The sequence below is a fragment of the Diospyros lotus genome, chromosome 7 (assembly GCF_014633365.1).
Source record: "Diospyros lotus cultivar Yz01 chromosome 7, ASM1463336v1, whole genome shotgun sequence".
NCBI lineage: Eukaryota > Viridiplantae > Streptophyta > Magnoliopsida > Ericales > Ebenaceae > Diospyros > Diospyros lotus.
Window position 1 is genome coordinate 32316623 of NC_068344.1, and position 15667 is coordinate 32332289.

The 15667-nt window shown below is 30.5% G+C and overlaps 1 protein-coding gene across 1 annotated transcript; it reads left to right on the forward strand.

Annotated features, from left to right (window-relative positions):
• The first annotated feature begins 6686 nt into the window (after positions 1-6686).
• Positions 6687-10682, forward strand: LOC127805681 (uncharacterized). The gene is made up of 5 exons (XM_052342435.1): positions 6687-8277; positions 8575-9124; positions 9223-9543; positions 9641-9740; positions 9819-10682. The coding sequence occupies exons 1-5, from the start codon at positions 6687-6689 to the stop codon at positions 10680-10682; spliced, it is 3426 nt and encodes a 1141-aa protein (XP_052198395.1).
• The last annotated feature ends 4985 nt before the right edge of the window (positions 10683-15667 follow it).

Sequence of the window (15667 nt, forward strand, 5' to 3'; positions counted from 1 at the left end):
AAAAATTTGTCAACTTTTTCTTATAATATCACTGCAAGATTACATCCTTATGAAACCCATCTTAGAAGTTCTCGAAAGAGTATTCATTATGCAAGCATAAAAACTTGGGAAAAAAAGAATAATTAATACATCAAAAAAAGCATTAAGTATGTAAATTTTAATAGTATTATAGAATTAATACATAATTAAAAATTAAATGTAAAATTAATTAATAAATTTTAAAATATATTATAAAATTAATAAAAAAGTTTGATATATATATTTTTAATAATTAACCCTTATTTTTCTCGAGTTTTCAGTCAAGTGTATATATATAATATGTTGTATAAAAATGAAAATAAAATAAAAAATGAGTATGATATAAAATGAAAATAAAAAATGAGTATGATATGAATAAGAATTTTTTTTGTAAATATAATTTTTAATATAAAAATAATAAAAAATAATTATTTAATTTAAAAATAAACATAAAATTTATAATATATTTAAATACATTTTTAAAAAAATAAAAATTTTGAGTGATAGACAAAAAAATATTTTATCTATTCGTAGATAAAAATATATTTTTAAATTACAAAATGATCATAATTTTTTTTTAAATTATAAAAATAGTCTTAACGTTTAAAAAACAAAAATATTTTACAAACGTGGAAACTAGAAGTTTCCGTGTACCATACCATACGCATACATATTTATGCTTGCAGTGTAAGTGATTTGATGGGAGGTATTTTTATTATTTTATTATGTGTGTATAAAGTTGCGTGTGTGTTAATGTATATTTGATTATGTATACAGATATGTGTGTTAATTTAGTTTAGTGTAAATTCATTTAGTGTTAATTTAATTTAGTTTAGTGTAAATTTAATTTAGTGTTAATTTAATTTAGTTTAATTTATGTGTACAGATATGTGTGTTAATTCAGTGTATTTGATTATGTGTATGTCTGTATCTAATTGTGTATTTGATTATGTGTAAATTTGATTATTGATATTTTACTCTTGTGTTTAGTTTTGATGATGAAAAATTTCAAATGTCTTTTTATTTTCTCTCAATCAAAGCATATGGTTTGGAAACTAAAATCAATTTCAAAGTGCTTTGTTAAAATGATCTATGATCTTTTATATTATTTGGAGATTGGCATAAACAAGTTTTAAGATCTAAAAAGAATCTCCTTGAAATCGTTGGTCAAAACAATTCTAAGGCAAAAGACCAACTAGAACATGTTTTTGAAAGTGTGTTCATTTTAGAAAACTATCTCTTGGTATTTTGATATCTAATATCTCTTGGAAATGAAATGGTTTTGATAAATGTCTATATGAATGGTTTTTGATAAATGATTATATGAAAATCAATTTCTACTATGTGGATTATATGAATGAGAAAATGAATTTTTAGTATATAAGCTTTGAAGCAAGATATGAAAACTTATAGAAGAAATATTGAGTATGGTTGAGAGTGAATTGAAAAACTTGCTTGTTGAGAGTGATTTGTTTCAAAATATACTTTTGATAATCTCAACTTGCTTTAAAGATAATCAAAATGAGTTTTTAAAGAATCGAATAAGGATGTATTGAAAATTCAAGTTTTTCTAAAGAATAGTCGACTATCAGGATCATTCTGTTGACTACACTACAAAAAAACTGGCATTTAGCGGCGGTTTTCAAAACCGCCGCTGAACCAGCCGTCGTGGAGCATTTAGCGGCGGTTTTGACCAACCGCTGGAATAACCGCCGCTAAATCACTGATTTTGCGGCGGTTTTAAAACCGCCGCAAAATCAGTGATTTAGCGGCGGTTTTTTTAATTTTAGCCGCGGTTTTAAAAATCGCCGCTAAAATTAAAAAAAATTAAAATTTTTTATTTTAGCGGCGGTTTTTCAACCGCCGCAAAAATTAAAAAAATTAAAATTTAAAAAAAATAAAAAATTAAAAAAAAAATTAAAATTTAAAATTTTAGCGGCGGTTTTAGAAACCGCCGCTAAAATTAAAAAAAATTAAAAATTTTTAATTTTAGCGGCGGTTTTTAAAACCGCCGCTAAAATTAAAATAAAATTAAAAATTTTACTCTCTCACCCGCCCGCGCCCACACGGTTGTCCACCCGCCCAACCACGTGGCCGCATATCCGCGCGCCACGTGGCGCCCCTTCCCCAGTTTCGAACCCACAACCTCCCATATGCCATTGCATGCTTGAAACCGCCTGATCTACCAACTTCCCTTGTTATATAATTACATATATAAATTATATACCACTATTTTTCAGAATTATATTTTATATTTTTTAATATAGAAAGAAAAATATTAATTAATTTATCATTTTTTAAAAGAATAAAGGAATAAATTAAAAATAAATTAATTGAATTAAATTAATTTATTAAAAATAAAAAAATTATATATATTTTAAAATTATTAAAATTTTGTTAAATTTATTTTTATTTTTATTTTTTTAAATTAAATTTTTAACTAGTGGTGAACCCGCGTGATATGTGGGAGAGTTTAATTTAAAAATAAAAAAATAAATTTATTATTTTAAATAATTTTAACTAAATTGATAATTATAATTTTTTTAATCTTTAATCATATCGAAAAAATTTAAGTTTACTTAATTATTCACTATTCAATATGCTAATGGAGAACACTTTTAATTCAATATACTTATAAATTTTTTTTATTATATTATATTTATTTATAAATAAATATTATAAAATCTATAATATTTTCACTTAAAGACGTTCGTTATTTTCTATTTATTATATTATAATTATAAATATAAATTAAAACTCTTAAATATGAGTAAGAATAAGTTTTTTCAATAATAACAAAATTTAAAAAAAATGAATTTTGATTTCTTCCATAGTCTTAAAAATGTGATACCTTAAATATTAATTAGTATTGAAAAACTCTAATACTTGACAACCCTACTAATTGACATTTGGCAAAATACTTTATTTCACTATCATATTTTATTATTATATAAATATACATAAAATAAAGATATAAAAATAATATATTAAATAAATAGATACTTTTCTATGACTTAATTAATAGTTTAAGTTGTCTATTAATATTTCTCATAAAATTCATGCAAATTTAATAGAAAACAATTAGCATTGAAAAACTTGTATATTTAAAATTTATTATTAATTTTACATAATTAGTATATATTATTTCGAAACAATTGAATGATTTAAATTATTAATGCAAATTACAAAATGTAAATTATTAATGCAATAAGTACTAAATGCAAATCATTAATTTGGGAGAAAATTTTATTACTATTTATTATTTCAAAACAATTGAAAATTTTAAATTATTAATGCAAATTACAAAATACAAATTATTAATGCAATAAGTATTATTTGTAAATCATTAATGCAAGTTTTGGGGGGAAATTTCTTTTTTGAAAACTATCCTTCTTTTATATATATAAAGATGTAAATTACAAAATGTAAATTATTAATGCAATAAGTATTAAATGTAAATCATTAATGCAAATTTTGGGGGGAAATTTCTTTTTTGAAGACTATCCTACTTTTATATATATAAAGATGCAAATTACAAAATGTAAATTATCAATGCAATAAGTACTAAATGCAAATCATTAATTTGGGAGAAAATTTTATTACTATTTATTATTTCAAAACAATTGAAAATTTTAAATTATTAATGCAAATTACAAAATACAAATTATTAATGCAATAAGTATTATTTGTAAATCATTAATGCAAGTTTTGGGGGGAAATTTCTTTTTTGAAAACTATCCTTCTTTTATATATATAAAGATGTAAATTACAAAATGTAAATTATTAATGCAATAAGTATTAAATGTAAATCATTAATGCAAATTTTGGGGGGAAATTTCTTTTTTGAAGACTATCCTACTTTTATATATATAAAGATGCAAATTACAAAATGTAAATTATCAATGCAATAAGTACTAAATGCAAATCATTAATTTGGGAGAAAATTTTATTACTATTTATTATTTCAAAACAATTGAAAATTTTAAATTATTAATGCAAATTACAAAATACAAATTATTAATGCAATAAGTATTATTTGTAAATCATTAATGCAAGTTTTGGGGGGAAATTTGTTTTTCGAAAACTATCATTCTTTTATATATATAAAGATGGAAATTACAAAATGTAAATTATTAATGCAATAAGTATTAAATGTAAATCATTAATGCAAATTTTGGGGAAAAATTTTATTACTACTTATTATTTCAAAGCAATTGAAAATTTTAAATTATTAATGCAAATTATAAAATATAAATTATTAATACAATAAGTATTAATTGTAAATTATTAATGCAAGTTTTGGGGGGAAATTTCTTTTTTGAAAACTAAATTAAATATTTTAATGAATTTTGCGACGGTTTTGAAAAATCGCCGCAAATATTAATTTAATTTTAATTATAAATTATTTAATTATTTTTAAATTTAGCGGCGGTTTTTCAGAAACCGCCGCTAAATTAATTTTTTTAATGAATTTTGCGGCGGTTTTGAAAATCGCCGCAAATATTAATTTAATTTTAATTTTAAATTATTTAATAATTTTTGAATTTAGCGGCGGTTTTTCAGAAACCGCCGCAAAATTAATTTTTTTTAATGAATTTTGCGGCGGTTTTGAAAACCGCCGCAAATATTAATTTAATTTTAATTTTAAATTATTTAATAATTTTTGAATTTAGCGGCGGTTTTTCAGAAACCGCCGCTAAATTTAATTTTTTAATGAATTTTGCGGCGGTTTTCAAAACCGCCGCAAATATTAATTTAATTTTAATTTTAAATTATTTAATAATTTTTGAATTTAGCGGCGGTTTTTCAGAAACCGTCGCTAAATTAAATTTTATTTTTTAATTATTTAATTATTTTCTAAATTTAGCGGCGGTTTTTTGAAAACCGCTGCAAAATGTAAAAAAAAACCGCCGCTAAAATAGTATTTTGCGGCGGTTTGCAAACCGCCGCAAAATTTCATTTTTTGCGGCGGTTTTAGAAACCGCCGCTAAAAAATCGCCGCTAAAAATCAAATTTTTTGTAGTGCTATGCTTCAAAATAGTCGACTATTTTTGATGTTCTGTCGACTATTTAAGCATCTGTCGACTATTTTAGCATCTGTCGACTATCGAGTAAAAATAGTCGACTATGCCTTTTGATCTGTCGACTATTTTTGTTCATAAGTTTCAAAAATTTCTTCATATCTCAGCATCTGTCGACTATTGGAATGTGTCTGTCGACTATTGAAATTTTGTGTTATAAAATAGTCGACTATTCGTTTTGTCTATCGACTATTTCTTGCTTTAGTTGTAAAAATAGTCAACTATATATTTCTTCTGTCGACTATTTCTTTTTGCAGAAAGCTCCAACAGCTATTTTTTCAAATCCCAACGGCTCCAAACGGCTATATTTCTCTTCAACTTCGTGGGACACTTATATATACATGTCATAGATGATCAAGAGGAGGCAAATGGACGGGAACGAATTGAATTGAGCTTACATTTTACACTCGTTTCTATTTACATTCACTGTGCTTCAATTTTCTCTCTTCAAGGCTGTGATCTTAATTTGTTTACATTCATTTAAGCCTTGTATCATTTTTGAGAGACATTGTAACTAAGAGATTCATCTCTTAGATTCTCCCCAATTATATATTTCTTGTTTTCCTAGCTTGTATAGCTAGAGGGCCCATTTGAGTGGGAGGTTTTGTAATTCCTAGTCTCGGACTAGAGGATCTACTTGGTTTAAGTAGGGGGTTTTAGTGGATGGTTTGAAAAATCCTTAGTGAGGAGCTAAGGTAGTGGATTAGGCTTGGGTTAAGCCGAACCACTATAAATCTTGGTGTTCTTGTGTGCTTGTGTTCTTTAAATCATCTTTATCTTTCCAAGCATTCATTAATTCCTCACTTGATTCACATTTGTCATTTTATATGCTTCACGTTTTAAATCATTAAAACTTCAACCTGTATTAAAAAGTTTTTCAAGTTCTATCAATTAAGTTTTTAAAATAACCAATTCACCCCCCCTCTTGGTGTGTGCCATAGCATCTCCCGCTCTAACAATTATGTGTATCCTATAGGGTGTAGTTCATTTATAGGAGAGATTTTGTCAAATTTTTTCTAAAAATTATATTAAATAAAAAAAATTTAATTAAATATTTTTTAGATATTTAATTAAATTTGTTGGAACTTAACCTTAGATTCCCGTTCGGTGACTTCCTCGATGGAGCGAGGAGATCACTGAATTGTCCAGTTGGACAGTCTGGAAATTTGGTGTCGTGTTGTGTGCCCAACGAATACGCATTAATTTACTCATGCATGGTACGAAAATTCAGTAGCATTTCTTGTTGTTCTCCGGTTGCATATAAGAATATGTTTTGATTCATGCAATTGACTCAAATTGAGTTTAACTTGTATGAATCAACACATAATCTTTATCGTGCATCTGGAGAACTGTGCTGAGATGTTGCCGAAATTTTGTATCGTGAGTAAATGCGTCCGCTAGTGGTCATATCACGATTCATTTCCGGATGGGATAGGTCCTAACCTTCAAATTTTAAGGAGGAGTTATAAGGAGTAGTTAAGTGGAATAATATTAAAACAACTCAAATAAAAAAATATTATAATTATAATTTAGTAATTTTTTATTATTTAATGGTACAGGAAAAAAATGAGATCAGATCGTCAGTGGATGTATATCAGGCGTAAAGAGGATGGTTATGTTTCTACGGAATTTATCAAGGGTGTTGAGAAGTTTGTTAATTTTGCTAAGAGTCAACTAGAGTGGATGGATGGGAATAAGATTAAATGTCCTTGTAATCAACCAAAGTGTAGGAACACGGCTTTTCGTGACCAGGATACCGTGACAAGTCACTTGCTCACCAAAGGTTTCGTACCGGGGTATTATGAATGGACACTTCATGGGGAAGTTATTGTTACGGTAGATTCGATCGATATGTCTTACTCAGCATCAACACTTGAAGCAGAGTCAAGCAACTTATTTGAGACTATGGTAATGGATGTTGTCGGGCCTGATTTCAATCCGAATATGGAGGAGGAACCTCCAAATCCGGAAGCTCAAGCATTCTATGACATGCTTAGTGCTGCAAAAAAAGAGTTATATCCTGGTTGTCAAAAGCATACGCAGTTGTCGCTTATTTCTAGATTGCTTAGCTTTAAGTCAGAACACCATCTATCTGAGAGGGGATTTAATCAACTTTGTGAATTACTTAAGGAGGTTCTTCCTGAACCTAATACGGTGATTGATAATTTTTACAGTACTAAAAAACTGGTTCGAGGGTTGGGCCTTCCTGTTGAGAAAATTGATTGTTGTAGAAATAACTGTATGATTTTTTGGGGTGATGACAGTGATTTAACAGTCTGTAAGTTTTGTCATGAGAATCGGTACAAGCAAGTTGATCAAGCTGACAGTAGCAAACGACAAAAAACTTGTATTCCTTATAAGAAGATGCATTATTTTCCTTTAACTCCTCAGCTTTTGAGATTGTATGCATCCAATTCAACAGCAGCAGAAATGAGGTGGCACGCAGATCATGTGGTCGAAGATGGCGTCATGCGTCATCCGTCGGATTCCCCTGCGTGGATTCATTTTAACCAGACTCATAAGGAATTTGCTGCCGAGAAAAGGAATGTCAAACTTGGTCTTTGTACTGATGGGTTTCAGCGGTTTGGTCAATCTGGGAAGCAATATTCTTGTTGGCCTGTCATTGTTACGGTGTATAATTTACCACCCTGGATGTGTATGAAGGATACAACAATGTTCTTAATAGTGCTAGTGCCAGGACCAGAGAATCCTAAGGCAAAACTTGATGTTTTCTTACAACCCCTTATTGCAGAGTTGAAACATTTGTGGGATGTTGGTGTGCATGCATATGATATCTCATTGAAACAAAATTTCCAACTGAGAGCGGCTTTGATGTGGACCATTAGTGATTTTCCTGCATATTCAATGCTCTCGGGGTATAGCACGGCAGGAAAGCTGGCATGTCCTTATTGCACGATTCACTCGGACGCATTTTACCTGTCAAAGAGTCGAAAGATTTCATGGTTTGATAACCATCGAAAATTCTTGCACCGAGATCATCCGTATCGACGGAATAGGTATGGATTTCGCAAAAATACTTTGGTAAAAAAAACACCACCTCCTGTACTGTCTAGACCTGAGATACTTGCTTCCTTGGACAAGTTGGGTTTAGTGAAGGCGACACAACCCAATGCTGCACAGACTAATGCGGATAACAGTCATGGTAGTGGTTGGAAGAGTAAGAGCATTTTTTGGGATTTGCCTTGTAACATCCCGATCGAGCGATAGGAAGGACCGGAACAACTTACCCTGATGGGCCTACACGAACTTCCCAGGGGTCATTGGATTGCCCCAGGTCAAGCACGCTTAACTTGGGAGTTTTTTGCCAACATTCAGCCCAAAAGGTATCCAGCTGGTGTTGTTTCCTTTCTTACACTATCCTCGATATATTCTAACTTCTCTGGGCTCCCGGGGTATTACATGCCTTATTGGAAAACTCTACTTATTCGACACAATTTGGATGTTATGCATATAGAGAAAAACGTGTTCGAAAATGTGTTCAATACAGTGATGAATGTACCGGGCAAAACTAAGGACACAGTGAAGTCGAGAGAAGAGTTGAATCAATATTGTCGCCGCATTACTCAATCAACTTTTACTCTGAACAAGAAAGAAAAAGCTGTCATGTGTGCGTGGGTAAAAAATTTAAAATTTCCTGATGGGTATGTGTCGAACATGGCTAGATGTGTTGACACAAAGAAGCTTAAGTTGTTTGGGATGAAAAGTCACGATTGTCATGTGTTCATGCAAAGGTTGGTGCCCATTGCATTTCGAGAATTACTACCACAAAAAGTATGGGAGACATTGACTGAGTTGAGTCTTTTCTTCAAAGATTTGACATCGACCACTATTAAAAGTGAGCATATGATGAAATTAGAGAACGACATCCCCATCACTTTGTGTAAGTTAGAGCTCATATTCCCTCCAAGTTTCTTTGACTCTATGGAGCATCTTCCAGTCCATTTGGCTTATGAAGCAAGGATAGCAAGTCCAGTTCAATATCGATGGATGTATCCGTTTGAAAGGTACTATTTATTAGATTGATAATTTTTTTTTCCTATTTTATAAGAAACATATTTATTTTGTAGTTCACTTATCTAATTACTATATACATTTTATATAGATACCTTGGAAAGTTAAAGAAAACAGTTAGAAATAAAGCTCGAGTGGAAGGCTCTATTTTTAATTCATACGTTGTGGAAGAAGCGTCATTGTTGTGTTCTCATTACTTTGAGGACCATGTTGTTACAAGGCATACACGAGTGCCGCGCAACGATGCTGGTGTTGTAAATGAAGGGGATGACCAGGAGGGGAAGTTATCAATTTTCAAGCATTCTTGTCGACCATTTGGATGTAAAAAGTCACGAATGTTATTCGGTGAAGAATATGATGTTGCACATAGATATATTTTGATGAATTGTCCAGAAGTTGAACCGTATCTGCAGTAAGATTTTGCTAATTAATTGTTGTTAATTTCTAAATTATATTTAAATTGAATAGTCTAATGTAGTTATTTTCATTTTTCTTTTTAATTTTTCAAGAATTTATGATGCTGAGCTAAGGCAACGTAATCTCGGCATTGGCGACCACATCATTGAACAATTAACAAATAAGGAATTCCCTTCTTGGTTCCATAATTATGTGAGTTGATTAATTAAAATATTAATTTCACTCAATTTCTTATATAATTATTTCTTATATATCTGTCTTATTTAATAGGTTCGCGATCCTACGAACAATGTGACAAATTCATACATAAGGGATCTCGCAAAAGGACCTTTTAACATTGTTACAACATACCCTGGCTGCTTTGTTAATGGATTTAAATTTCACACGATTAGCCATGGTTCGAATAAAGGCACTATGAATAGTGGCATGTGCGTTAAAGGATCCAACTACGATGATCCCGAGAAGGACTATTATGGTCGGATAACAGAGATTATCGAGCTTGAGTATCCTTCAGTATCGTCATTCAAGAAAGTTGTATTGTTCAAGGGTGATTGGTTTATTCCAACTTTGAACGAGGGGGTGAAGATTCATCATGCATATAAGATCGTCGAGGTCAATGAAAAGAAGAAATGGAATACAAACGAGCAATTTGTATTAGCTTCTCAAGCGATTCAAGTATATTTTTGCGAATATCCAAGCTTGAGACGTAACAAAAGCGATTGGTTGGTTGTAACAAAAGTCAAACCAAGGTTCATAGTAGAGGTTCCACAATCTTTTAATAATCAAGAGGTGACCCTTCCACGTGAAGCGTTGCCTTACCAAGAGGATGACGTGGAACTACACGATATCGCAGTTGATGATGCCCAAATCCTTGAGACAGTGAATGATGGTGACCACGCTGATTTAAATGATGAGCCAGTTATGGAATCAGAATTTGATGAAGCTCCAGAGTTGAATGATGAGCAAATTTTAAGATCTGATTTTGAAGATAAGTCTGAATCGTATGATGAGCAAGTCTTGCGATCAGACTCTGAATATGACTCTGAATCAGATGATGAACAAGTTCTTCAATTAGATTCTGATGACGACTTAGAATCTAATGACACAGATGTAGACTTATATGATAGTGATTAGAGGTGAATTTTATGATTTAAATACTTATGTTTAATTATTAATGATATTGATTTTGTTAATTGATTTATTTCATTATAGGTACTAGTTCACCTCCCGTGCGATGCACGAAAGTTCATATATATTGAATTTGTTTAAAATTAGTAACCTCACAATCATAAATTCTATCTACAGTCTACAAATTTCAAGAACTACACATTTTTCACAAACTAATAACTAATTTAACATATGATAAATATAAATAGTTTATACAAAATAATAAATAATATGACAACATATAATAAATTAGTAACATAAATAATTAAAATATAAAATATAATAAAATTTTCAAAAAAAACATGACAACATATGATAAATATAAATAGCCTATACAAATATTAATTTTGTCAAAATAACTTAAATAATTTATTTAAAATAATTCAATTTTACCTAAATAACTAATTTAACATAACCTACCAACTAATTATTTTTCAAAACTAAGTAATAACTTAAACATATATAAGATTTGTATTTTTTTTGCATGGTTCTGAAATTAATTAAGGGTTTTAGAGTTTTGAATAATGGCTTTATTGAGAGAGAATGAGAGGTAAATTATAGGAAATAAAATAAAAAATTAAATTTATTTTTTTAAAAAAATTACTTGGTAGTCGGTATTTGACGGTATTACCTGATATCTTAAGATTTTTGTCGATTTAAAAAAATCTCATTTTTTTGTAATTTATTTTAATTAAAATTTTATGTTATTATTTAAAAATTAATAATATTGATTAGATCTTACTTCTTTATATACTAACATGTTTATACATTCTCCAAATACTATTTAATTATGAAAAAACCATCTACAGGTTTCAAGAACTACACGTTTTCCACAAACTTATATTTAATTAATGATTTATAAAAATTTTATTTTGGGTAAGAAAGAAAGAAATAAAATATAATAAAATATCGAAATAGAAAGTGGAAATGGGCGGGAAAAAATTTTGACGGCATTTTCGTTATAATATATATATAGATGACAGGTGTTAGAGGACGATATCGTGCAGGACGCAGTGGTTCTAGACCTAACTCGTCTGGGTCTACTGCTTCTTCCACCTCATCTACTGCAGCACCACATATTTCGGAAGATATTTCACCAGCCTCCCTCCCATCAGCATCTCCTGTTGCTACTCCTGCAGTTACTTCTTCACCGACCCTTCCTGCAGAGTCACCAGTACATCCATCATCTCACTCGACTGCCAGTCATTTTACATCCGACCCATTACATGTTATAGAGCAAGATGGCGATGGGTAACTTTAATTTTTTTTAATTTTTTTTTACATTATGACATGTATTAATTTTTATACTAATTATTATTATTTGTATACAGGAGCATCTTTTGTCGTACAATAAATATCTCCCATATTATATCGACAATCTTCAAGAAACGTCTTCATAAGGAAGGTCATGTTTGGAAAGAAGTGCCTTCGGAGATAAAGGGCATGTATTGAGATGAATTTGTGGTATTAAATTCAAATTAATAATATATATATTTCAACTATTAATGTAGAAATGTTTAAATTATTTAATCTTTTTTTTTTTGTTTTACAGAAAATTTTTCAGTGGGATCCTGCAATTGATGCATTAGTGAGAAGAGAGTGGGCACAAAAAGCAGCGAAACGATATATCGACAACATTCGTAAGTGGCATGCCAATGAAAAACCGATCTTTGTGCCAGATGATGTTTGGGATAGCTGGATGCAGAAATGGGAACAAGATGAAGCTTTCAAGAAACGGTCTGCACAAGCATCGCTGAACCGTTTGAGTGAGACAGGTGGCCTTGGGGCTGGTCCTTCCCGTCATACTGGGGGTTCTATATCTTCAGCAGAGCATAAAAGACGAATGGTGAGAAATTTAATTTATTTAATTTGTTAATATTTAAATTTTTTTTTATTAACATGGTTAATTTTATATCATTTTTTTTTTTAGACACATGAGTTTGGGAGGGAGCCTCACTGATTGAATTGTTTGAACGAACTCATTCTAAAAAATCTGAGGAAGGACAGATGGTGTATGTCGATAGACGTTCTTCGAGTGTCGCTGTAAGTATTTTTTAATTGTAAGTAATATCATTTTTATAATTAACATAAGTTTTAATATTCATAATTGATTTATTTTATTTTTTTCATTAAACTGTTGTAGGAAATGTATGGACAGTTGCTAGAGCAAGCAACTCAACCAAATGAAGGGTCTGAGGAGCCTCAGCAGCCAGATTGCGATCAGATATTCATCCAGGCTGCTGGGGGGAAAAATAAGAAGAAGAGGATTTACGGCACGGGATCTTTATCCCAATCAAAATTTTCTGACGTTGGCAGCTCATCCTCTGTCTCATCTGGTCTTAATGAAAACCCAGTTATACAAGAAATGACAGGCAGAGCGGATAAATTCGCAGGCGGAGCAGATTAATTCGCAGGCTCATGAGCTGAGCGATGTTCGACGACAGATGTTTGAGATGCGATTTTTGATTGAACAACTTACTGCATCTACTCGTGGTATTGTTCCTTCTTCTTCTTCTTCTCAGCCACAATCGACTCATCAACCTGACTCACCTAATGTTGATGATGATTTAGATGATTAGTTTTTGCAGTTATTTTTATGTAACGATTGGTATGTAACAGACAATTATATTAGCATGTAATAGACAATTATTAGTATCTTGTTTGAATATTAATTTTTATATTATAAATATAAATTTTGGAATTTTTATATAATTTGTTTAATAAATAATTATAAATAAATTTTAAAATTAAATAATTAAATTAAATTAAAATTAAAAAATGTATAACTTTTAGCGACGGAAAAAAATTGTGTCGCTAAAATTTAAAAAAAAATTAATATATTGCGTCGGAATAATTCCGTCGCAATAAATTTTAATATATTTTTTAATTTTTTTAATTTACTTCAGCGACGAAAAATTCCGTAGCTATAATTAATTTAATAAAATTAAAAAAATTAGTAGCGATGGAATTTTCCGTCGCTATAATTAATTTTAAAAAAAATTCGACAAATATTAGCGACGGAAACTTCCGTCGCTATATTAATTGAATAAAAATATTCTAAACTAATAGCGACAGAAAATTTCCGTCGATATAGTTAATTTAATAAAAAATTTAAAATATTATAAATTTCATAAAAAAATTCTAAAATATAGCGACGGAATAGTCCGTCGCTAAAAAGAAGAATTTCTTTTTTTTAAAAAAATTGCAACGGATATTTCCGTCGCAGAATTTAAAAAAAATTAAAAAAATTCTTTTTTTAATTAGCGACAGAATATTCCGTCGCTATATTTTAAATATTTTTTTTAAAAATAATAGCGACGGAATTTTTCGTCGCTAATAAAAAATAATAATTTAATTTTTTTTTTAAAATATTGCAACGAAAATATTCCGTCGCAATTTTAAAAAAAATACATTTAGCGACGGAAATATTTTCGTCGCTAAGACGTCGCTAAAATAGCGATGGTTCCGTCGCAAAGAAAATTTAGCGACGCAGACTTTAGTGACGGACAGTTTCCGTCGCTAATCCGTCGCTAAAGATATTTTGCGACGGAATTTTGAATTTAGCGACGGAATATCCCGGAATTCTTGTAGTGAACTTGCTATCATGCCTTCTGCAACTTGGCCACTAAGCTTTCACTCGACCACGAAGCTTCCAAAGGCTTCGCGAAGCCAGCTATGCACGAGCGTGAGTATATTTAACTATATATATTACATTATGATCTAAAGAAAATTGCACATTAAACCCCAATTTCCATCTTAATATCACTTGGGCAATTTATTAATTACAATTATACCCTAAAAAATTCAATTAATTTGCATTTCAATACTGAAAATGCAAAATTAATAATCCAAGATAACTCGATATTGGCGATTCCGTCCCAATGTCCTTACCGGGCTATTGTTTCATCTCGAAACCATTGAAAGGTTGCTCATCATGAAAAATCGAACCCCCCTCAGGCTTCTGTTGACTTCCCGGAAGTCTCCTACAACGATTGGTTTTGCAGCTTAAATGACAGCTGCATTTTAGCTGTACCGAAAACCGTTCCCGATCCTATTTCTTTTGATACCATAAATCTTATCTCGAAATGCTCGTCGAGAACATATCATTTTTCTTAGACAATTTCACTCCGAGGCATTCCCTGCAGTCGATTCGGTACTTATAACTGTTATCAAACCAATTTTTCAATATTCTAAACTTATCGAAATTATGTGGCAACCTTATACGAACATGGGGACACATTATCTCAAACCGGATATGTAAAGAAAATGGTTGAGTTGTTTAAGATGAATAGTTGTGAGTCAATCTCTACCCCTATTCCACCCCATTTTAAGCTATGTGTTGTTAAGAGAGGACTGTCAAAAGAGGAAGAGGCATATATAAGTAAGATTCCTTACTCGAATGCGGTAGGTAGCTTAATGTACGCCATGATTGGAACTAGGCCGGACATAGCTTATGGTGTAAACCTAGTTAGTATATTCATGAGTAAGCCTTCCAAAGAGCACTAAAATGCAGTCAAATTGTTGCAAAGGTACTTGAAAGGCTCGATAAACATTAGGCTAGTGTATAAATCATCTAAAGAAGGTGGAAATAACATCCTAGGATATTGTGATAGTAACTACGCTACTGACCTTGACAAGAGAAGGTCCCTAATAGGATATGCTTTTACTCTAGGAAGAAATTTAGTAAGCTGGAAGTTAAACCTCCAGCACATTGTAGCACTCTCCTCTACGGAGGTAGAGTATTTGGCCTTAACTGAAGCTATTAAGGAAGCAATGTGGCTTTAAGGTATTTCCCAAGAGTTAGGAATTGTTAAGTCTATACCTAAAGTTTATTGTGACTTTCAAAGTGCAATACACTTGAGTAAGAATAGTGATTTCCATGAGAGAACCAAACACATAGATGTGCGATTACATTTTGTAAAGGATTTAATATCCAAAGGTCAAGTTAAGGT